The 22,726-nt window shown below is 47.8% G+C and overlaps 1 protein-coding gene across 1 annotated transcript in view; it reads left to right on the top strand.

Annotated features, from left to right (window-relative positions):
* Positions 1 to 22,726, top strand: part of il1rapl2 (interleukin 1 receptor accessory protein-like 2) — a 557,469-nt gene that overhangs the window by 530,641 nt on the left and 4,102 nt on the right. The window contains exon 9 of the mRNA XM_041196196.1: positions 12,239 to 12,409. Within this exon, the coding sequence (XP_041052130.1) occupies positions 12,239 to 12,409 (171 nt within the window). The remainder of the gene's footprint in view (positions 1 to 12,238; positions 12,410 to 22,726) is intronic.

Here is a 22,726-nt window from a genome sequence, read left to right as displayed (position 1 = left end):
CCTGTCTCCAGTGACTCATGCCTCGATACTATGAGAACGGATTATTTTCAGTGCATCATGCTGGGCTGAAAGTCAGAAGAATTCCAGACAGTGGTTTATTCATTTACTGAAGTGGAGCTGTTCTCTTTGAGAGAACTGCCAAGGAATCATCCACTCCATGTAGAGGAGAAAAGGAACAGTGTTCCTGAAGAAGGCCATTCTTTACTTTGGGAGCAGTAACTAATGGTCTGGAGATAGCTCTGAAGTCTGAACCTAACCCAGCTGGAGATGGTGCTTCTGATGGGTTTTATTTTACTTATTCTGTTTAATATTATTTGAAACAGAAGCAAAATTCTTTGCAGAAGAAACTGGAGGAGTAGAAAGCTCAGGCCACCGTTTAGGAAGAGAATACAGATCACAGTATCACCTTGACAGCGGATGGGGTGTTGTTTAATTTTCGTTGCTGACTTTACTCGCAATAAGAATATTAACGGAGGATACTGTTACAACCGGTCCCCCTGTTACAAGGTTCCCCCAGTTTGTTATGGTCCCAGACAAGGTACCCCAAATTGTTATGCTCCTGGGTAAGGAGGGATGAACTGGCTTCCCTTCTTTATTCAACCCCCTTGGTTGGTCACAACAAGGTTAATTTAAAAAGGATCCCTTCCCTCATTAAAACCTTTTCCCAGTCCAAATGTATGTAGGTTTTAAAAGGGGCCAATTTACAAAGAACGAGTGAGTTTATTAGTTACTAAAACACGAGAAAAAATAATTAAAATGCAACACATATATGCATAGATTAGAAATGAGAAGTGAGTTCAGAAATAAAGGTTAAAAAGCTAAACGAATCAATATTTGGCTGGTCCATGAGGATTGGTGATGCAACATTACAGTTAAGTTGGATGACTCCAATAGAGCTGACTTTGGGCAGTTGAGCAGTTGGTTTGGAGACTCTTGGCTCTGGAGGTTAGAACACAGAACTAGAGTTGCAGTTGGCCTTTTAACCCCTTTTTTGTGTATCCCTGGAAGGGAAAAAAACAAACATGTCTTTTGCCCTGATCTGCTTTCTTTTCAACTCACACCATGTCCACAGTCTTGGATATAACTCACAGGTGATGGTTTCTGCTAAGATGGTAATCAACCTTCATTATCTCTGCAGCCACAACAGATTAAAGTTCAGTTTTTGCATTGCATCTTTTCCTTTGAAGTGCCTCTGTCTGAAGTAGGCGTTGTCACACTTTTTTAGGCACGACATTCCATTCTCTCTGGACCAGTCGGTCAAGTGATCCACATAGGAATTTTTTGCAGCAAGTGGTTACTTTACAATCTTGGCCAGCTTTTGCTTGTAGGTCGTTTTTTTTTTAAAAAAAACACATCTTACTTAAAAGTCCTATATGTCTGTAAGTAATTCAGGGCTACGGTCTGCTGTCATGACAATATATGCTTTTCTGGTTTGTTACACCTGTGCTCACTGACTTACATTGGCTGCTGGTCAAGCAACACCTTGGTTTAAAACTCTCACCCTTGTTTTCAAATCCTTCCATGGCCTCGTGCCTCCCTGACCAGGATTTTCCATGCCTGCCAATATCGGGCATATTTGATGGCACGAGCGGACAATATGGTGAGAAGGCCAAGAATCGGATTCACGACGTTGTGAAACCAGTTTGCGATCGTTCACTGTGCCCATTGATGGCGAGCCACATTTCCCACCATCAGACATCAGGAACCTAATTGTAAGACATCAGCATATCATTATAAGGCCAGCCCACCGGACTCATCACCCCCCCACCACCCCCCCTCGCTGGATTGTCAGGCAGGAAAACACGCCGATGTGTTTCACAACAGAACATAAGTGACATGCACCTGGCAGGCTGCAATTCACTGGAGACTTTGAGGTTTGTTTGCCTACCTTGCTTCGGGCAGCACTCGCAGTCATCAGCGCCAGGCTTCGCAGGCAGCACCACATCACTTTTGGGGGGCTCATAGGTAGGTCTCTACCCACCAGATCAGCCACATGTGGGTGGCTTTTCAATGGCTGCAGGGCTAGGGCTTGCTTGGGGAAGGGGGAGAAGTGGCCTCAGGCAAGGGAAGAGGCAGCAAGACGAGAGCTGCACTGGGGAAGGAGGGTATCCCAGGGTGTCTGTAGGGGGGGCACATGTTGATCTGCGCAAGTGGCCTCAAGATGGTGAGGGCTGAGGAAGCAGTCTCCAGAGGAGATGAGGCCAGATGGACATGTGAGAGTGTGTGTGAGAGAGTGAGTGGTGATGTCCCTTGAGCTGGCAGTGAGTGAGATGCCAGTGAATGTGTGATGGGTTTCAGTGTGTGAGTTTAGAGTGATGAGATGGTTGCCATACCCTGGCTGCATGGATGAGATCATTGAACCTCTATCTGCACTGGATGGCCAACCAGTTCTGCGCAGCACTGACACTGGCACCACTGCCTCCACCTGCCATGCTGGATTAGCGATGTCGCTGCCCATCCTGCAGCCAGAGCGGGAGGTAGAGAACATCATAGCAGGCCTCCATGGCATCAAAATGCATTCCAGTGATGCGTCATTAAACCTGGGGCTGCAATCTTTTTGCCTCTCATGGACTTCTTCCTTGCAGTAGTCGTGGGCTGGAAGCACTGAGCTGTGTGCGCGTGGCTGGGTTTTAAATATGGCGCCCGGTGTGATGAAGTGGCGAGGTGATGGCGTGGCGGGCGAATGAGAGCCAAGCGCTGTGGAAACGGCGTGTTTCCCGGGAATGCGTAAGTAATGCGATGGGTTTGAGACGATATGGCGTGAAAACCCATCGTCGCAGCTGACAGGTAAACCGTCATTTTAGTTGCCCACTACCACACTTACTGCAAATCTGGGATGATTTCGCCTCCTATCTCTGTAACCTCCTCCGTAACCCTCCTATATATCTGTGTCTCTAATTCTAGCTTCCTGAGCAGCCCCAGTTTTAATCAGTCCACCATTGGCAGTTTTTTTTTTAATTCATTCATGGCTGAGGGCATCGTTGGCTAGGCCAGCATTTATCGCCCGTCCCCAATTGCCCTAATTGATGGGGCATTTAAGAGTCAATCACACTACTGTGGCTCTGGAGGAACATGTAGGTCAGACCAGGTAAGGATGGCAGATTTCCTTCCCTATTAGAGAACCAGACGGGCTCGACAATGATTTCATGGTCATCGTCAGACTTTTAATTCCAGATCATTATTAAATTCAGATTTTACCATCTGCTCCGATGGGATTCTAACTCAGGTAGCCAGAGCATTACCCTGGGTCTCTGGATTCCTAGTCCAGTGACAACACCAGTATGTCACCACCTCCCTACTGCAGCTGCCAAACGCCCCAAGTTCTGGAATATCCTTCCTACACCTCTCCACCTCTCAAAAATCATTTTCCTTCTTTAAGACACTCCTTAATTCCTACCTCTCTGAATTCTGGTCATCTGACCGAATGGACAGAATCGCCCAGTCCCATTGGCAGCGAGTGTCATGGCAGGTGTGAGCAGACAATCTGATGATAACGCCAAAAATCAGATTCACGCCATTTTGAAACCAGTTTGCGATTGTCCGCTCCACCCACCATACATCGGGAGCCTGGGCCAGAATTTTCCGGTTGGTGTGCGGGGCCTGCGGTGACATTAGGCGAATGTCTCGATGTCACCGCACGCCATCGCGATATTTCATTGGGCGGGCGTCCGATGATCTCCGATGCACACCCGCCATTAATTAATGGGCCACTTAAGGCCCTTGAGGCGCCAATCGGCAGTGATTTTTCAGGGCCCGTGCGATCTTCAGGTCGTCGCACAGGCGCAACGGGCAGGCGGGTAGGACACATTTGTATAAACCTCATCCACGGGCTGGATAAGAGGGCTCAGTGGGGTCCCGAGTGTGCTCTGTCAAATATTTAATTTTCAAAGTTACTGATACTTGCCCCTGTGATCTGCAACACTTCAAAACACATTCCAGCTGCTTTGACCGGACTCACAACCTTCAGGTCAGCACTCTGCAGTGAGGAATTGTTTCTGGGCCTGCAGGTTTCAGGAAGCCTTTCCTTAGCCTGGATATGGGAGCTGAACTCTCCACTGAAGGCACCTCCTCTGAGGAGGAAGGGAGGGCTAGAAGGGGGAGGAGGCCAGGAGTGCACATTCATCCTCCAGGGAAGCCACCTTTGGGAGGACAGGCGCAGGCACAAGGGGCGTAGGGCCAAGAGGTAGCCCAAGGCGGAAGGGGCTGCAGAAGATGCCACTATCCTGCTGCCGGGGTATACAGGCAGCGAAGCAGCTATCTCAGTATGACTGAGGTACAGTGCCGAAGGAGGCTCTGTCTCTCAAGGGAGACAGTCAACTATATCTGTCAGATGATCGGGCCTGAGATCTCTGCGTGGGTGGAAACCCTATGCCAGTGGCTCTAAAGGTCACAGCTGCCCTTAACTTCTATGCCTCTGGCTCCTTCCAGGGGTTGGTGGGTGATCTTTGTGGTGTCTCCCAATTATTTGCCCACACTTGTGTTAAGCAGGTTACAGATGCTCTGTTTGGCCGTGCATTGACCTTCAGCTACTCCCGTTGGGACCAGGCAAGTCAAACACAGCAAGTCAGAGGCTTCGTGGTCATTGCTGGCTTCCCCCGTGTCCAGGTTGCTATAGACTGTACACATGTGGCCATCAAGACGCCAGCAGGTGAACCCAGTGCCTTTGACAACAGGAAGGGCTTCCACTCCATGAATGGGCAGATAGTGTGTGACCACACGATGCTGATTCTACAAGTCTGTGCAAGGTACCCAGGCAGCTCCCTTGATGCCTATATCCTCAGACAATCCCAGGTCTCTTCAGTGCTCCAGCCCGGCTGGATGGTTGGCTGGTGGGTGACAAGGGCTATCCCCTCAGAAGGTGGCTCATGATGCCTCTCCACCATCCAAGAACAGAAGCTGAGCAGCGGTACAATAGGAGCCATGGCACCACAAGGGCTGTGGTGGAGAGAGACATTGGTCTTCTCAAGATGCACTTCCAATGCCTGGACCGTTCAGGGGGCGCACTCCAGTATCCCCCAGATCGTGTGTCTGTGATAGTGGTTGCATGCTGCACTCTGCACAATCTTGCCTTGGAAAGGGGGGACGCAGTGGCTGCGGCTGCACACGATGAGTCCAGCAATGAGTCTGAGGATGAGCACGCACAGGGAAATGCTGAGGGGGTAGACACTGACCTGGGCATACTCCAGGGAGGCAGGGACGTCCGGGAGGCTTTAATCTAATGAACCCCAGATGCTCCCGCACACCCAGCCACATTTCCTGCGTTTGCTGCATTGCGGACGACTCCAGAGGCACATCATCAGGCACCGACTGAGCAGTCCTTCGACTGATGGTGCCATGGGCACCCTCTTTCTCTGCCAGTTCCTTTAGTGACTGGGAAGTGCCCTCACCACTGTGCTCTGGGACACTAGCCGATGTTCTAATTCCCATCGAGGTGCTAGTATCTGTGTTGGTGCCTGCCTGGCTGAGATGGTGTGACGCTGGTGAGTCAGGGCCCTCAGGTGTGAGAGGGGGCCTCACTGCTCCTCCTCCCGGCCCTGCTCCACTGACGCTAAAAGGAAGAATAAGGACAATAGATCAGTCAACGTGGAGACAATGTCAATGTGCATCCCTGTCCCCGGGATCATTATGCATTCATCCTTCCATAAGCAATAGTCAAGCCATGTTGCAAACTTCAATCACTGAACATTCAGCAGTGCCTTGGCTGTTGGGAGGATAATGCTGACCTCACTGCTGGGCAAACATACCTGCCCGTGGCACCCCAGCCTCACCGACACCAGTGGATGTGGGCATGTGGCGCCTCTCTGAATCTAGGGCCTCCTGCTCGAAGCGGCTGAGAATCACCAACTGGGCCAGCCCTCCGCCAGTCCTCACTCGCTTGGCTGCATTATGTACATTCTTCTCCTGAAAAGGAGAGAAGAGCATTGATTAGTGCTAATTGTACCTGGACTCTCTTCGCGGACGGCCCACCCCAACCAGAGTGGGACATTGCAGGGCTTCAATGCCTCCTGACCCTGCTGCTGCCGAACACTTACACAAAGATGCTAGGCCTGTTCACCCCCACGCCTTTGGCTAAATGCTGCCTACATCACATGTGGCACCACACGATCCAACCTTCCATAACAAGGAGGCACAAGCATGTAGAGTGCAGAGGGCAGCGGATCAATCGGTGCCGCGCCAACTTGAAGCTCCCCTCCCAGAATGTCATCACCCTGAATTGGACATGTCCTGCAGTTCCAGCCCTGAGCCTGGGTGCAGCTCCTCTAGACTTCCCCCAAAACAGTCATGTGGGTCTCAGTGTACCACATGCTGCGGGTGCAGAACCCATCTCTACACCACCCTCTCAGGGTGACCTCGGCATGGGCAATATCTGCTGGCCCACCGAGCGAAGGACACAAGACGTCAATGATTCAATGCACTCACTACACTCAGACTTGGGGGGGTGGTGCGGTTTGGGGGGGCACCAGGGGTGTAAGCCGACCTGCTGGGTTAAGTGACCAATGCCAACATTGTCCTCACCTTTCCTGAACGCAAGAGGTCATAGAAGCACTTGCGACACTGGATCCAGGTGTGCGCCGCACCACATCGCGGGAGCTCAACACCTCCGCCACCTCCTCCCAGGCACGCTTGGTCATGTGGGGGGGGGGGGGGGGGGTGGGGGGGGGTGGGGGGTGGGGGGCTCCTCCTCCTATCCTGGAGAACCAGGACCTCCTGCCATGCTGCCACCACCTCAAGGAGGGCAGCAAGGCAATCATCAGAAAAACGAGGGGCACAATGCCCCCCCCCCCACCCTACCCTCCTGCCTGGCCTGCTCACCAGCAGCGCTCTGGGGAGGCCCTCCACTGGCCGTGATTCACAGCCTTGGAAAAGCCGCAGCAGCTTTTTTAACCAGGCCGCCCGGGTCACCATTGGACCCGGTGGTCACTGCAGTCCCACCGCCGCCCGCCCACTCCCGCTGTCCTCGGGAGCAGCGATTCATATTGGCCTGCCCGCGTAAAATGGCGAGGCGGACCCGATTGAGGGCAGTGATCAGGTCCGTGCCCACTCGTGTCTGCCCCCACACTGCCCGCCCGACAGGCAGTAAATGCTGCCCCTAATTTCAATACTTTAGCACCTCATTATCAGCCCTATGCACTGGAATCATTCCCCCACGCAGGATCGTCCCACACTGATGCATTTCATGACTGTACATAAGCGAGCTGTACTCCAACTGGGACTTGGAAGTTTGTCTGGCTACCTTGCTTGATGACTCATGGTCATCAGCACCAGGCCTCACAGGCAGCACCGCATCACTTTTAGGGGGCTCACTGGCAGGTGTCTACCTACCAGACTAGCCGTAAGGTGGGGTGGCTTTCCAATGGCTCCAGGGCTAAGGCCTGCTAGGGGAAGGGGAATAAGTGGCCTCAGGTAAGGAAAAAGGCTGCAGAGTGAGGGCTGTACTGGGGAAGGGGGTATCCCAGGGTGTGTGTGGGGGCACATGTTGATCTGTGCAAATGGCCTCAAGGTGGTGAGGGCTGAGGAGGCAGCCTCCAGAGGAGATGAGGCCAGATGGAGATGTTGGGGGATATGTGAGAGATTGAGTGGTGATGTCCCTTCAGCTGGCAGTGAGTGAGATGGCCTTGTGATTGTGTGATGAGATGGTCGCCTTACCCTGGCGGCACAGATGAGATCATTCATCCTCTTTCTGCACTGCATGGCCAACCTCTTCCGTGCAGCATTGGCACTGATCAACGTGAGACTGATAGTGCTCCTGCGGCCAGAGCGGAGGTGGAGGACCCGCACCTCCGCGGTGTCCAGAAAGCATCCCAGGGATGTGTCACTGAATCGGTGGGGGGGGTGGGGGGGGGCTGCACCCCTCTTGACTTTTGGGGCCATGTCCTCACCAGAACAGCCCTGGGCTGGAAGCATTGAGAAGTGCGCGCGTGGCTGCAGTTTAAATATGGCACCCGGCATGAGGAAGCTGCGAGGTAATGGCATAGCGGGAAGATCAGTGCCACCACCGCCCTCCCCCCCCACCTCCCCTCTCCACCAGCCAGATGGTGTGTCTCCTTTAGCTGCATAATTAATGAGGTGGGAAGGGGGCAACACAGCGCAAAAACTCCCCATTGCAGCCAGCGGGTAAAACTTCTTTGTTCATGCCCGCGAACGCACTTAGTGCAAATCTGGGACGATTCCGCACAAGATCCCCTCACGTGGGCTCAGTGTCATATTTTGTTTCGTGTGAAGCACCTTGGGATGTTTTATTACTGTAGAATAATGGGTTAATGGTTATGTTAATGATGATGTGAGCATGACATCAGGGTCAGATGGCCAAGAGGCTCCAAGAGAGCAAGTTGCAGAACAGCCTGTCTCTTAGACACCATGTGCTTACCCTGAGGTCTTTATCAGTGGCTCTTAATAAATAGTTTCAAGAAAAAACTATATATCGACTATCTCAAGTCTATCATAGACTAAGTAAAGCCTCATCAAGGTATGATGAGACACAACGAGACTTGGTAATAGATCGAAGCAAGGCAGTGTCAGTGACACCTCTTCAAAACACAGTGGCAGTGCTGGAGGCCACAGTTAAAAGAAACCGAGGCCACCGATTGGTCACCCACAGGTGAAGACCTTGGAATGAACCGACTTCACAATGAAGAAGAATAAAACTGAAAAGTACCTTGGTGAGGAGTGCAGTGAGACAACCAGATCTGAACATACTGCCAAGACAGTTGGCCTGAATATGCCCAGGCAATGAAACATTAAGGCAGAACCACAAACAACAAAGGCACCTGATGATAGTTGACGACCTCCTTGTCTTTAATAAAAGGTTCATAATCCCAAGAGTGATGCAAGAAGACATTTTCCAAAAACTCCATGCTGGCCATTTGGGCATTTCCAAGTGCAGAGTATGGGCACATCGATCTCTATGGCTGCCGAGAATTTCGAAATCTACTGAAACATTTATTTAGACGTGCCATACTTGTGCCTTCAACACCCAAGAGCCAGCAGGTCTGTTGTTACCTTCAATGTTTCCGTTCAGGCTGTGACAAAGGCTGGGAATGGATCTGTTCAAGATTGGAGGAAAATCTTATCTTCCAGTCATCGACCATTATTCTCACTGGTTGAAAATCAGCACACCCCAAACCACAGATGCAGAAGCTGTGGTAAAAGCTTTGAAACACATCAACTCTACCCATGGCATCCCAGCGGAGGTAGTATTGGACAATGGAGCACAGATTATGAATGAGCATTTCTGACAAATCACTGTGGAATATTGATTTCATCACATGGTCAGTTCACCATACCACCTACAGGCAAAACTGTCAAAATGTTGATGAGAAAGAACAATGACCTAGAGTTGGCCTTACTCAATTACAGGGCGATGCCATTAATGAATGGCCTTTCACCAACTGGATTACTGATGGGCAGAACATAAGGCTGAAAACCCAACTTCCTTGGCTTCACCATTAACTCAGACCCAACGCCACTTTATAAGACCATGACCAAGTAAGGTGCCACGAGCAAACACACAAAGAGAAGCAGTCCAACTGGTATAACTGCTGACAAAGAACAAGAACACTGCCCACATTAGAACTAGGGCAAAAGGTCTGGATCAGAGACTGTCAGGCATAAGGAACAGTCATACACCAAATCCAGCTACTGCGGTTATACCTCGTCAAAACGCCACTCGGTGTTCTACAAAATAGAAAGGCCCTGATGCACTTAGATGCGGCAAGGAGCCAATCCTTCCACTCTTATCATGGTGAGGCTGATGACATAGATTGTACTGCCAATGCCCGTAGAAATTATGCTCAAGTCCAGGAACCAAGCATACTCCAACAGCCCCAGAATATCCAGGACTAGATCAGGGGGAGGTATCAAAGCACCAGACAAGCCAACATGTGACATTATGACTTTGTGGGGAGATGATGGGAAGGTGAATAGTTTTGTAAATAGTTTAACAAAGGAATTTAACAGTTTTGAGATTATACTTGGGAGGGGGGGAGGTGGTGGGGGGATGTAGGATAAATGGTTAATCATTATGTCAATGACGATGTAAGTGTAACATCAGGGCAAGCAGATCCAAGAGAGCAAGACACAGAACAGCCTTACTCTTAGAAACCATGTGCTTACCCTGAGGTCTTTGTAAATAGTTCTTAGTAAATAGTTTCAAGAAAAACTAAACACCAACTATCTCAAGTCTATAATAGAATAAGCCAAGACTCATTCAGGCATGACACAACAAGACATGGGAACAGATTGAAGCATGGCAGTATCAGTGAAATCTCTTCCAAACAATTATATCAAAGGCGTTATATAAATGTAGGCTGTTATCAACTGCCCAATTTTGCAGCAGTGTTCAAAAGGGCAATTGAGTAAAATAATAATTATTTTTCCAATTACATCTGGTTTCATGACATGGAGACCTAATTATTAATATTTATTATCTCTTTTCATTAACATTAGAACCCAGGCCATGATACTACATCTTGCCATCCGCCCATTTTGTCCCTATTCAGCTTTAAACATAACCAATGGTGGCAACTCAATTTTAATGGCTGGAATTGTAAGTTCAGTTGAATGGGCACTCATTAGCACTAGCATGATAAGCATACAATTATTTTTATTCATTCATAGAATGTGGGCATCGCTGGCTAGATCAGCATTTATTGCCCGTCCCTAATTGCCTTGAGAAGGTGGTGGTGAGCTGCCTTCTTGAACCGCTGCAGTCCATGTGGTGCAGGTACATCCACTGTGCTGTTAGGGAGGGAGTTCCAGGATTTTGACCCAGCGACAGTGAAGGAATGGTAATATATTTCCAAGTCAGGATGATGAGTGGCTTGAAGGAGAACTTCCAGGCGATGACGTTCCCATGTGTCTGCTACCCTTGTCCTTCTAGATAGTAGTGGTTTATTACAGGGATGACTACCTGAAACTTCTAACAGTATCTAAACTCTTGGAATACTAGGCCGGTCAATGTATTTTTTTAAATAGATTAATCACAACTGCAATTCAAAGTAACTTCTTATCATTTGTTAATTGTCAGTTTAAATAATTTCATAATAAATGCAGATGAGTTTGGTCATTTGATTAATTTAACTCATCCATCCAGATATAATGTACATCATAGCATTTATGTTCTTGTTAAATGTTTCCAAAGAAGCCCATTCCATGTACTCCATTGTGAAAGAAAAATCATATCAGCCGTAAATCTTCCTTTCACTCATTTGAACCCAAACTGTTTTTAGCCTTTCCCTTTCAAACCATTGAACCTGGAATCTATTGTTTGGATATCAGCAAAGGAACATTGAAATGATATATGCAATGGCCCTTCATCTGCCTTAACACACTTGATTGAAATATTTTCATATCTCAGATAAAATAATAGAGACAACAACCATAACAAGTGAGCTGGGGTCTCAGCACCCCAGGCAAGCCTGACTATGTGGGTGGGGATGCAACCAAAGACTGCACCCCAACACCCTGCCCCTGCCACCGCACCCCCCACACACAACACCCCGCCCCCCCCCCCACTCCCCCACCACCCCGCCCAAAACCCTTAGCTCCTCTGAAGCAGTGCAGGGTCTAGAGTCTGGGAGTGATGAGAACTGTGAACACTCCAAGTTGTTGGGAATGCTTGGAGGGAGGTATGGGTCTCTGGCTTAAGTGGTTAATGTATCAGGGGAATTGAGCTAGACTACATAGCAGGGGAATAGGACTTGAATCGATAGCTCTTCTGTGGACCTAAAACCAGACCAAAGGGCCATCTTAAAACTCTGTGATTTAGTAATTAGTGAAGCATGCTAATTTCAATAGTGCTGAGCCTGAAATAATTAGATAGTGGTGTATATGTCACAATCTGAACCTATGTGACTGAAGGTCAGCCTGTGTGTGTGATTTATTTTAGGACAGTTTCATTTACTTGCTGTATAGAAGCTACAAAGATTCTTTTAGCTGCAAATGCACAAACTCAAGCAATCCAAAAGAAATTCATGCTAAACCAAGCCCGAACAAAGCAGAGCACTGTATTGACCTGATGCAGTCAACTGACCCAATTTGGATAAGGTTGACATCTACCATGGGCTGTTGTTCATCTGCAATAATGACACCATTTTATTAACATCAGTCATGTGTTTCAATCTATCACAGTTAAATTATTTCTGTTATGCCTTCCACATTTAATTTGGAAAGCCTGCGGAGGTGGATTGTGAGCTTATTTTCACTTCACTGTAATTTTAATGGCATTTTTCTTCTCCAGATAACAAAGAATATGATGCATATCTGTCATATACCAAAATCGACCCTAACTCACTCACCCAGGAAAGTAGGGAAGAAGGGCAATTTGCATTGGAAATATTGCCAGATGTCCTGGAGAAGCACTATGGCTACAAACTGTTTATCCCTGACAGGGATCTAATGCCAAGTGGAAGTAAGTAAACATTACTTAGTAACATTTTTGTGAACTCATGTTACAGCACAGGAAACACTGCAGGTCACTTCCCACGATTGGAATATTTTAATATATTCTTTCCCGGGTTGTGGGCTTTCCTGGCCGGGCCAGCATTTATTACCCCTCCCTACTTGCCCTTGAGAAGATGATGGTGAGCCGCCTTCTTGAACCGCTGCAGTCCATGTGGTGTAGGTACACCCACGGTGCTGTTAGGGAGGGAGTTCCAGGATTTTGACCCAGCGACGGTGAAGGAACGACGATATAGTTCCAAGTCATGATGGTGAGTGGCTTGGAGGGGAACTTGTAGGTGATGGTGTTCCCACGCCTCTGCTGCCCTTGTCCTTAATATAATGGTACAATCCTTCTACCCCTTCTCACCATCAACTAAGTGGAATATCCCAGCAAGATATGGCTGGGAAAACACAAACTGATACATAATGCAAGGTTCAAGAAAGAAGGCAACATTGCCCCTTGCTATTCTCATACACAGTATTAATTCATTTTAATAAATGGTAATTTAGCTTCCAGGGTGGAACAACAGCTGCCAGAAACATTTTTGTTACGCCTTCAGGTTAAAGTACAGCATTTTAGAAAAATGGATGGGTATTTGCCCCATGCTAAGTGTCTAGTTCTTTAGTGCCTCTCGTGGAGGATTTATTTATGCAAGATGAGGTGTTCATGGCATATAGAACCCTGCATTCCCTCTGAGTCACCCCTTTTCATGGGGTTCAACAAACCTCACCAAGGTGTGAAACTTTGACCAGCGCAGTTCAAGTCCAGAAGAGTTGGAAAATCAGGCTCCTGATCCCTCTCAGAAACAAACTGCTCACCAATGCAAAAAGAATCATGCTTCAACTACTTTGAGGGATTGTCCAAGATGTACAAGGCAAGAAGCCAGCAAAACCCTGGCTCTGGTTTGCATTTCACCAACCCCAGTCCACTTCCTTGTAAATGAGCCCAGAAGGATATCACCAATTGGGACAATGCCTTGTCCCACTGTTTGTGCAATGTGTCAGCAAGTGTTTCCATTATGTGGAAAGAAAAAGCAGAACCTAGCCTTCAGCCACCAGGCTGCAAGATTAAGGAGTGGGTGAGGGCTTTTGCGGGGGGGGGGGGGGTGGGGGGGGGGTGTGGTGGTGTTGGGGGGTTGCCGGTTAGCGAGTGTGCAAAGTGTATATGCGGGTATGTATATTACACATCTTAAACTAATCACCACTCTTACTTTTATAGAGGAGTTATTCCCATGTCTTGGTCAATATTTATCCCTCAATCAACATCACGCAAACAGATTTTCTGCTCATTATCACATTGCTGTTTGTAAGAGCTTGCTCTGTGTAAATTGGCATCCGTGTTTCCGACATTATGACAGTTCAGAAGTACTTCATTGGCCGAAAAGTGCTTTTGAGATGCCTGGTGGTTGTGAAAGGTGCTATATAAGTGCACTCTTTCTAATTTATTTTGTGGCCCTGTGAGTATGAATGTGATAAAGCTTAGGGCCCAGCAGTTTTGAGAAATGGGCCTGCCTAAAATCAAGAAAGGATGAGGCAGCTTGGATAGAAGCAGTTTCCAATAGCTGAGGAACCGAGCACAAGATTTATGGATACAAGATTAAGTGATAAAAGACTTAGAACAGACAGCAAGAGAAACTTTTTCACATAGAATATGAACACTGTAGATTTCACTTCTAGTGTTGGTGACAGAAACTAGGTCAACATTTGAGATTAAATTGGATAGGTGGATGAAGGGAATGTGGATGAAGGGATATAGAAATAGGCTGGGTAAATTTGATTAGTCTAGCTGCTGCTGTGGAGGATAATCACCAAGGTGGACTGCTTAGGCTGAATAGCTTGTTTCCGTGGTGTAACCTCTATGTATTTCTATGAATGATTGTGGGTGTGACAGAAAGAGGAAATGATCAGTCAATATGTCTGTCTGACGTTCAACCAGATATCTTAATTATCTTCCTTACCTTGCCCTGTAGATTGACCCAACTAAAAGTTAGTCCACTGTCACATGACAGCACCATCTCATCTTCTGAGTCAGTTAATAGATTTTCTCCTTCATTTCAAAGTACTCACTTCAAACTTCTTGACAAGAAGATCCTGGTGCATTCAACAAGGCAGTTTGACTTCCATATATTGCAAAGTCTTCCTCTTCTTCCCCTTTGAGCTATTAAAGTGGCAGGTTCATCACCTAATGACACAACAGTGGCTATATAGATGGTCTATTTCCATAAGCTGACTGGGTTTTTTTTATCCTTTCATGGGATGTGGCATCTCTGGCCAGCACTTGTTACCCTCTTGAACTGAGTGGGAGTAATTAAGGGTCAACCACATTGCTGTCGGTCTGGAAGTCACATGTAGGCCAAATCAGATCAGAATGGCAGCTTTTCCTTCTCTAATGGGCATTAGTGAACCAGATGGGTTTTTAATAACAATCAATGATAATTGGCATGGTCGCCAATACCGAGACTAGTTTTATGTTCCAGATTTATTAGCTGAGCTTAAATTTCATTAGCTGCCATGGTGTGATCTGAATCCATATCCCCAGAGTCTGGGCCTCGGGATTACTAGTCCAGTGACATTGCCGGTGTCCCCAATATAACCGTGTGCATGTTACTTTGCACTCATTTAGTTAATGCAGTTGGTGGCATTACATGCATGCAGCTACTCAATTAATTCATTTTTGCTTAATTTCCTGGGAATTGCTAAACTTTCCGACCTCTTCAATGGTGTTCAGAGCCATGCTAATGTAGTAGTTTTCACCTAGTATACACATCAAATCTGGTAAGTGTTCCATCTATTTGGAAATGCAATGACATACCTGCTGGCATCGAATCCCTACTGGGATGTATACTCATGGCTCTTGGTCATTCCTACCCCAGCCCACAATTTGCTCAAGAGGTCTTCATGTATGAGCACTGACATTGAAAGCTGGATTTTACGGGGCACTGCAGTTCCTACCCCTACCCCCACCTTGCCCGCCATGAGTAGCAGGAGGCTGCCCCTCTGCCTTTATAAGGCTGCCAATTAAGGGAAGTGAGACAGGGCTACCATTTCTCTCAAGAGGAAGCCCCATCTCAGATTTTTTTTTAAAATTCATTCATGGGATTTGGGCTTTGCTGGCGGGGCCAGCATTTATTGCCCATCCCTAGTTACCCTTGAGAAGGTGGTGGTGAGCTGCCTTCTTGAACTGCTGCAATCCATGTGGTGTAGGTACAGCCACAGTGCTGTTAGGGAGGGAGTTCCAGGATTTTGACCCAGCGACAGTGAAGGAATGACGATATATTTCCAAGTCAGGATGATGAGTGACTTGGAGGGGAACTTCCAGGTGGTGGTGTTCCCATCTATCTGCTGCCCTTGTCCTTCTAGGTGGTAGTGGTCGTGGGTTTGGAAGGTGCTGTCTAAGGAGCCTTGGTGAATTCCTGCAGTACATCTTGTAGATGATACGCACTGCTGCCACTGTGCGTCAGTGGTGGAGGGAGTAAATGTTTGTGGATGTGGGGCCAATCAAGTGGACTGCTTTGTCCTGAATGGTGTCCAGCTTCTTCAGTGTTGTAGGAGCTGCACTCATCCAGGCAAGTGGAGAGTATTCCATCACATTCCTGACTTGTGCCTTGTAGATGGTGGACAGGATTTGGGGAGTCAGGAGGTGAGTTACTCATCACAGGATTCCTAGCCTGTGACCTGATCTTGTAGCCACAGTATTTATATGGTTAGTCCAGTTCAGTTTCTGGTCAATGGTAACCCCCAGGATGTTGATAGTGGGGGATTCAGTGATGGTAATGCCATTGAACATCAAGGGGTGATGGTTGGATTCTCTCTTGTTGGAGATGGCCGTTGCTTGACACATGTGTGGTGCGAATGTTACTTGCCACTTGTCAGCACAAGCCTGGATATTGTCCAGGTCTTGCTGCTTTTGGACATGGACTGCTTCAGTATCTGAGGAGTCATGAATGGTGCTGAACATTGTGCAATCATCAGGGAACATCCCCACTTCTGAAGGAAGGTCATTGATGAAGCAGCTGAAGATGGTTGGGCCTGGACACTACCCTGAGGAAGTCCTGCAGTGATGTCCTGGAGTTGAGATGACTAACCTCCAACAACCACAACCATCTTCCTTTATGCTAGGTATGACTCCAGCCAGTGGAGAATTTTCCCCCTGATTCCCATTGACTCCAGTTTTGCTAGAGCTCCTTGATGCCACACTTGGTCAAATGCTGCCTTGATGTCAAGGGCAGTCACTCTTACCTCACTTTGGGAGTTCAGCTCATTTGTCCATGCTTGAACCAAGGATGTAATGGGGTTAGGAGCTGAGTGCCCTTGGCAGAACCCAAACTGGGCATCAATGAGCAGGTTATTGCTAAGCAAGTGCCGCTTGATAGCATTGTTGATGACCCTTTCCATTACTTAACTGATGATGGAGAGTAGACTGATGGGGCAGTAATTGGCCGGATTGGATTTGTCCTGCTTTTTGTGTACAGGACATATCTGGGCAATTTGCCACTTGGTTGGGTAGATGCCAGTATTCTAGCTGTAATGGAACAGCTTGGCTAGGGGGCGCGGCAAGTTCTGGAGCACAAATCTTCAGTACTATTGCCGGAATATTGTCAGGCCCCATAGCCTTTGCAGTGTCCAGTGCCTTCAGCTGTTTCTCGATGTCACGTGGAGTGAATCGAATTGGCTGAAGACTGGCATCTGTGATGCTGGGGACGTCCAGAGGAGGCTGAGGTGGATCATCCACTCAGCACTGCTGGCTGAAGATTGTTGCGAATGCCTCAGCCTTATCTTTTGCACTGACGTGCTGGGCTCCAGTTGCTGGCCAATCAGAGGCAGCAGCATCTGGATTGATGGGCCACTGCTGGTACAATACTCGGGACTTGAGGGGGCATTCAGCAGTGGATCCAGCTCTGTAGGTGAGTCAGGAATCTCTCTGGGTGCCAGGCTGGCAGACTTTGGCAAGGGGGTGGGAAGGTGTTTGGGGGAAATGCCCAGTGGGAGGAGAATTTAGAGAACTTGCACCTTGGGGGAGGCCTTTCGATGGGCCCAGGTGACCCACCTCCCCCAACCCAAGGGCCACCAGCCTGCGCAGGGAAAACTGCAAGGCTGGGCAATTGGTTTGGTCCCCTTCCGCTGCTGGTTAAATCCCAGCAGCAGCAGGTTGAGGCCCTTAAGTGGGAAGTCATTGCTCATTTAAGGGCTTCAGTTGATCCACGGATGGGTGAGCTGCCTGATAGCACCACCGCCGCTAGTAAAACTGCAGTGGGAGCATGAGTGGGCAGGTAGGCAGCGAGCTGGATTTTACATACCTCCTCCCACCTTCTAACCTGCCAGCACAGAAGCATAAAGTCTCACCCTGAGTGTCAGCACATTATTTAAGCGGGCGAAGCTTCTATATCAACTTTCCCTTATCTTGACATTCACCCTGGTGTACCTCCAGCACAGGTGGCTAGATAATGGCCAATCATTGTTGCTAAGACAGGGGGCGGAGAAATCAACGTACCACACGAACTATACCAGAAAAACAAAGTGCTTTGCATGAAGTGTATGGACCATTGTTATCAACATTCCTCAGTTCTCCAGGATTTAAGGTAACGTTGAATTAATTTGACTTCAAAGGCTCATTCAAAGAAAATGGCGAGATTTGTAATCGATCAAAATCAGAAGCGCAGCTGACATCAATTGAGGTGTTTAGTCTGAAGATCCCATTGTGGGTGATTCTTCTATCAGAGCAAACTTACTTTCATTTTGCTAAATGTACCTTGCTTCTCCCTAAACTTTTAAAAATGTTGCAGCACTCATTTAATTAGCTGCCTTAATTCGCTCCAATCTTCTTGTTAATTACCTGGTGCTCAGTAATTGTGTGTAATAAAAGAATGCTTCATTTTGGCAGCTGTTAATGCTTGCGAGCTGTTGTTATGGTTGCGTGAAACAATAAGTACTCATTTCCAGCGGTGATATAACACAAAACGTAGGGCGGAATCTTCTGGACGTGACGTGAGTCTTGGCCACCGGTTGGTGGGTCCACTGCGTCACATCTTTTCGGTAAGGTCAGCCGCATCTTGTGCCACTCAGGCATTTGACGGGTCTTCCCCTGGCAACAAGGACCCTGGGGTGGTGGGGGGGTGGGTGGGGGTGGGGTGGGGGGGGGGCGGTGGGGGGCTGGTGGGTGGGGTGGCGGAAGTCCCACCTGCCAAGAGCTGGTGACCCTCAGAGGCAGCAGCGCCTGGAGTGATGGGCCACTGCCGGTGGCCATCAGAGGGCAGCAGCTCTTCTGTACTCAGCAGCGCCACCAGAGAGGTGGTGGCTGCTGTGGGCACTGCACCCATTCAAGGCCTCGGAGGAACCCGGGCACAGGTCCCTCAATCAGGCACTGAGTGCGTTTGAACGTGGGACCCTCACTGGGAACCCACAAGCGAGCACATCAGGGCTTGCTTGACATGCTTCCTGCATGGCACACTGCCCCATCGGCCACTGGGTTAATACCAGCAGCAGCAGTATGAAGCCCTTAATTGGACAATAATTGCCCACTTAAGGGCCACAATTGACGACAGTTCAGGCAGACCATCTAAGTGCTTTCCTGCGCAAGGCTTAATTGGGGTGGAGACAACAAGGTGGTGGTGTCCCCACCTGCTACCCTCCCTTCTGATTAAATGCCCCCTACCCCACCAAACTCGTCACAGGCGAGGGCAAAAGATTGCGCCCAATATTTATCGCCACTCTATTCCTTGAACCAAATGATATTCCACTTGTTTTTATTGACACGCCCTGTGTGCACATTTTTATATATTCATTAAATCTATGAAGCAATGAAATCAAAGAATGGGTGCGTCTGAATACATTTGTAGTAACCTGTTTCATCCTGCACCTAGTTCTGGCTGAAGCTCTAAAGAAGGTTGAATGACAGGGGTGTCAAACTGATGAATAAAGACTGACACAAGAAATAAAAAACAAGACCCGTTATTTTTTTAAATTCATTCACAGGACGTGGGCTTCGCTGGCTGGGCCAGCCTTTATTGCTCTTCCCTAGTTGCCCTTGAGAAGGTGGTGGTGAGCTGCCTTCTTGAACTGCTGCAGCCCATGTGGTGTAGGTACACCCACAGTGCTGTTAGGGAGGGAGTTCCAGGATTTTGACCCAGCGACAGTGAAGGAACAGCAACATATTTCCAAGTCAGCATGGTGAGTGACTTGGAGGGGAACTTCCAGGTGGTAGTGTTCCCATCTATCTGCCACCCTTGTCTTTCTAGGTGGTAGTGGGCGTGGGTTTGGAAGGTGCTGTCTAAGGGCACTTGGTGAGTTCCTGCAGTGCATCCTGTAGATGATACACACTGCTGCTACTGTGCGTCAGCGTTGGAGGGAGTTAATGTTTGTGGATGTGGTGCCAATCAAGTGGGCTGCTTTGTTCTGGACCGTGTCCAGCCTTTTCAGTGTTGTGGGAGCTGCACTTATCTAGGCAAGTGCAGAGTATTCCATCACACTCATCACTTATGCTTTGTAGATGGTGGACAGGATTTGGGGAGTCAGGAGGTAAGTTACTCATCACAGGATTCCTAGCCTCTGACCTGCTCTTGTAGCCACAGTATTTATATGGCTAGTCCAGTTCAGTTTCTGGTCAATGGTAACGCCCTGGATGTTGATTGTGGAGGATTCAGTGATGTTAATGCTATAGAACATCAAGAGGCGATGATTGGATTCTCTCCTGTTGCAGATGGTCATTGCCTGACACTTGTGTGGCGCAAATGTTACTTGCCATTTGTCAGCCCATGCCTGGATATTGTCCAGGACTTGCTGCATTTGGATATTGGCTGCTTCAGTCTAAGGATTTGCGAATAGTGCTGAACATTGTGCAAACATCAGGTAACATCCCCACTTCTGACCTTATGATGAAAGGAAGATCATTGATGGAGCAACAGAAGATGTTTGGGCCTATGACACTATCCTGAGGAACTCCTGCAGTGATGTTCTGGAGCTGAGATGACTGACCTCCAACAACCACAACCATCTTTCCTTGTGCTAACAAACTTAGGGAACAGATTAACACTCATTAACACAAAGGAACAGATTTTCCTCTTTGAAGGGAGGATTGGGAGTTGGGCCATTTTCCGTCATCACAACCCTGCCTTCCGAGTGGCTGTGCCCACCCACTATCTTTTCATCCTGTAGAGTTGCGGGGTGGTGCAGAGGGGTTGCTGGAGTCCGAGCCACTGCCTCCCAACCAGGGCAGCTGCTGAAGCAGGCATGGATGCTGAGGTGGGTAGGCTAGAAGGCCTGCCTCCTTTCATTGGCACATCAGGCCAGTTTGGTAGATGAGTGAGACCACCTAATCCTCAAACTGCTACTGCCCGCACCCACTCCTCAACCCCCATGCTTCAATATCTCACCATGTCACCCATTCCCCCTCACTCCCACTCACCCAGTGTCCACTATGTACAGAATTCTTGAGCCTTATAATAACATTGGGAAGTATTTGAGATGCTCATAAAACTGTAAAGGTAAACAAAAAATTACTTGAAATCCATTAAAAAAAAACAATAACCTATGTTGTCTTAAACAGTCAAGATAAACAAATTTACACTTCCCTTGATAGTTATATCAAGAACCCCTGCTGAGCTGAATCCATTAGTGGGATTTGTAGCTCATTAAAGCATGCATAATGAGATTCTATTGAATGACAGCATCAAAAACCCCTGCTAAGCTGAACCTATTCATGGGGTTTAGAACTCAGCCAAACATACATAATGAGATTCTATTGCACAATTGTGTCAATAAAACCTCTAGAGCCTTGAAGTCATTGACAGAGATCAACCATCTGTTCAAGCTTTGAAGCAGGGGAACAGATGCCTGAGCTGTTGATCAATTAAAGGAATAAATCACAGGGGACAATTGGCACTGTCAAATCTGAACATCAGCATTGTTCACTGCAGGCAAGTGCTTTATCTATTTGATAAAGTACTCTAACGCATCTGAATACATTTCCACTTTCACAATGCTTATCGATTAAAGGTCACTTACCTTTAAAGAACAAAGCCCTATCATCAATCACTGCATTAAAAACATATTTAAGTGACCATACAACATTGCATTAGTACATGTGAAGTTGCCAACATCTTTTGAACTTACCTGGTTTCAGACTCCAGACTAGGAATCCTCCATGGTTTACAACACCTCTGGGCTGGAGTGAACCATGTTGCCTTCAAAAGCTGGCCTGACTCCAACAAAATTGCAGTGGGCCTAAGATGCCCACTCCCGCAATGCAGCTGCCAAGGTCAGAAGCACTGCTTGCAGGCTCACAACCCACCCCCTTTCCAACACTGCAAACAATTGGTAGCAACGGGAATCGGAGCAGGACTTCCACATGCACGATTTGCCTGCTTCTTTTGCCACCTGCCCAATACAGCTTTGCCCCATGTTGGGGTGGGGAAATCTGGCCTTAGACTCTCTGAGTCACATGTAGGCCAGGCCAGAAGCAGGTAGCAGGTTTCCTTCCTTAAAGGGCATTAATGAACCAGGTGGGTTTTTACAACAATCAGTGATAGTTGCTATTGGTTACCCTTACTGAGATTATTTTATAATTCCAGATTTTATTAATTGAATTCAACTTCCATCAACTACCATGCATGGATTTGAACCTATCTCCCCAGAACATTTGCCTCTGGATTACCAGTCCAGTGACAGTACCACTATGGTCCCATCGCTCCAAAATGGGAATTTTGCCCTTGATGTTTCATGCCGCCTCCTGGTGGAGTTTGCTCTTCACTACACACTTATTCCAAAACAGCCGAATGCAATCAAACCTTTTACTCTATGATAGATTATGAGCGGGAACCGACATCCTATCACTCCATAAGATAAAAGGCCTGGACTGAGCTGTCCTCCCTTTTGATTCCACATCTCCATCTATTTTTCACAGCAAAGCTACTTCAGCAGGTTAACGTCCCTTCTATAAACGGTTGAAGCAGTTCGAAAAAGGTAGCAGTTTCTTTGAAGGAAGCAAGAACACAAGCGGAGGACACCAGAAGGTCATTGCATTAATAGTGATTTCCAATGTCATTACTGGGGCAGATGTCTTAAAGCCTTAGCTCAATCAGCAATGGAACTGACGTTAACACTGTGAATAAGCCCAATGCTGAGTTACAGGGTTTCACAGCATGGCGTTCCAAAGAACGAGAAGCTTTTTGTTGGACATTTATAAATAAAGAATGAATGACATCTCGACACAGGAACATAGCAACTCAGCTGGATACCGATGATTAAAATGACTTGAATTGTACTCCATCAGAATTATTAATAGCAGCAA

Source organism: Carcharodon carcharias, chromosome 9, assembly GCF_017639515.1.
Source record: "Carcharodon carcharias isolate sCarCar2 chromosome 9, sCarCar2.pri, whole genome shotgun sequence".
Classification (NCBI taxonomy): Eukaryota; Metazoa; Chordata; class Chondrichthyes; order Lamniformes; family Lamnidae; genus Carcharodon; species Carcharodon carcharias.
The sequence above is the reverse complement of the archived record's forward strand: the minus strand, read 5'-3'. Positions and strand labels throughout refer to the sequence as shown.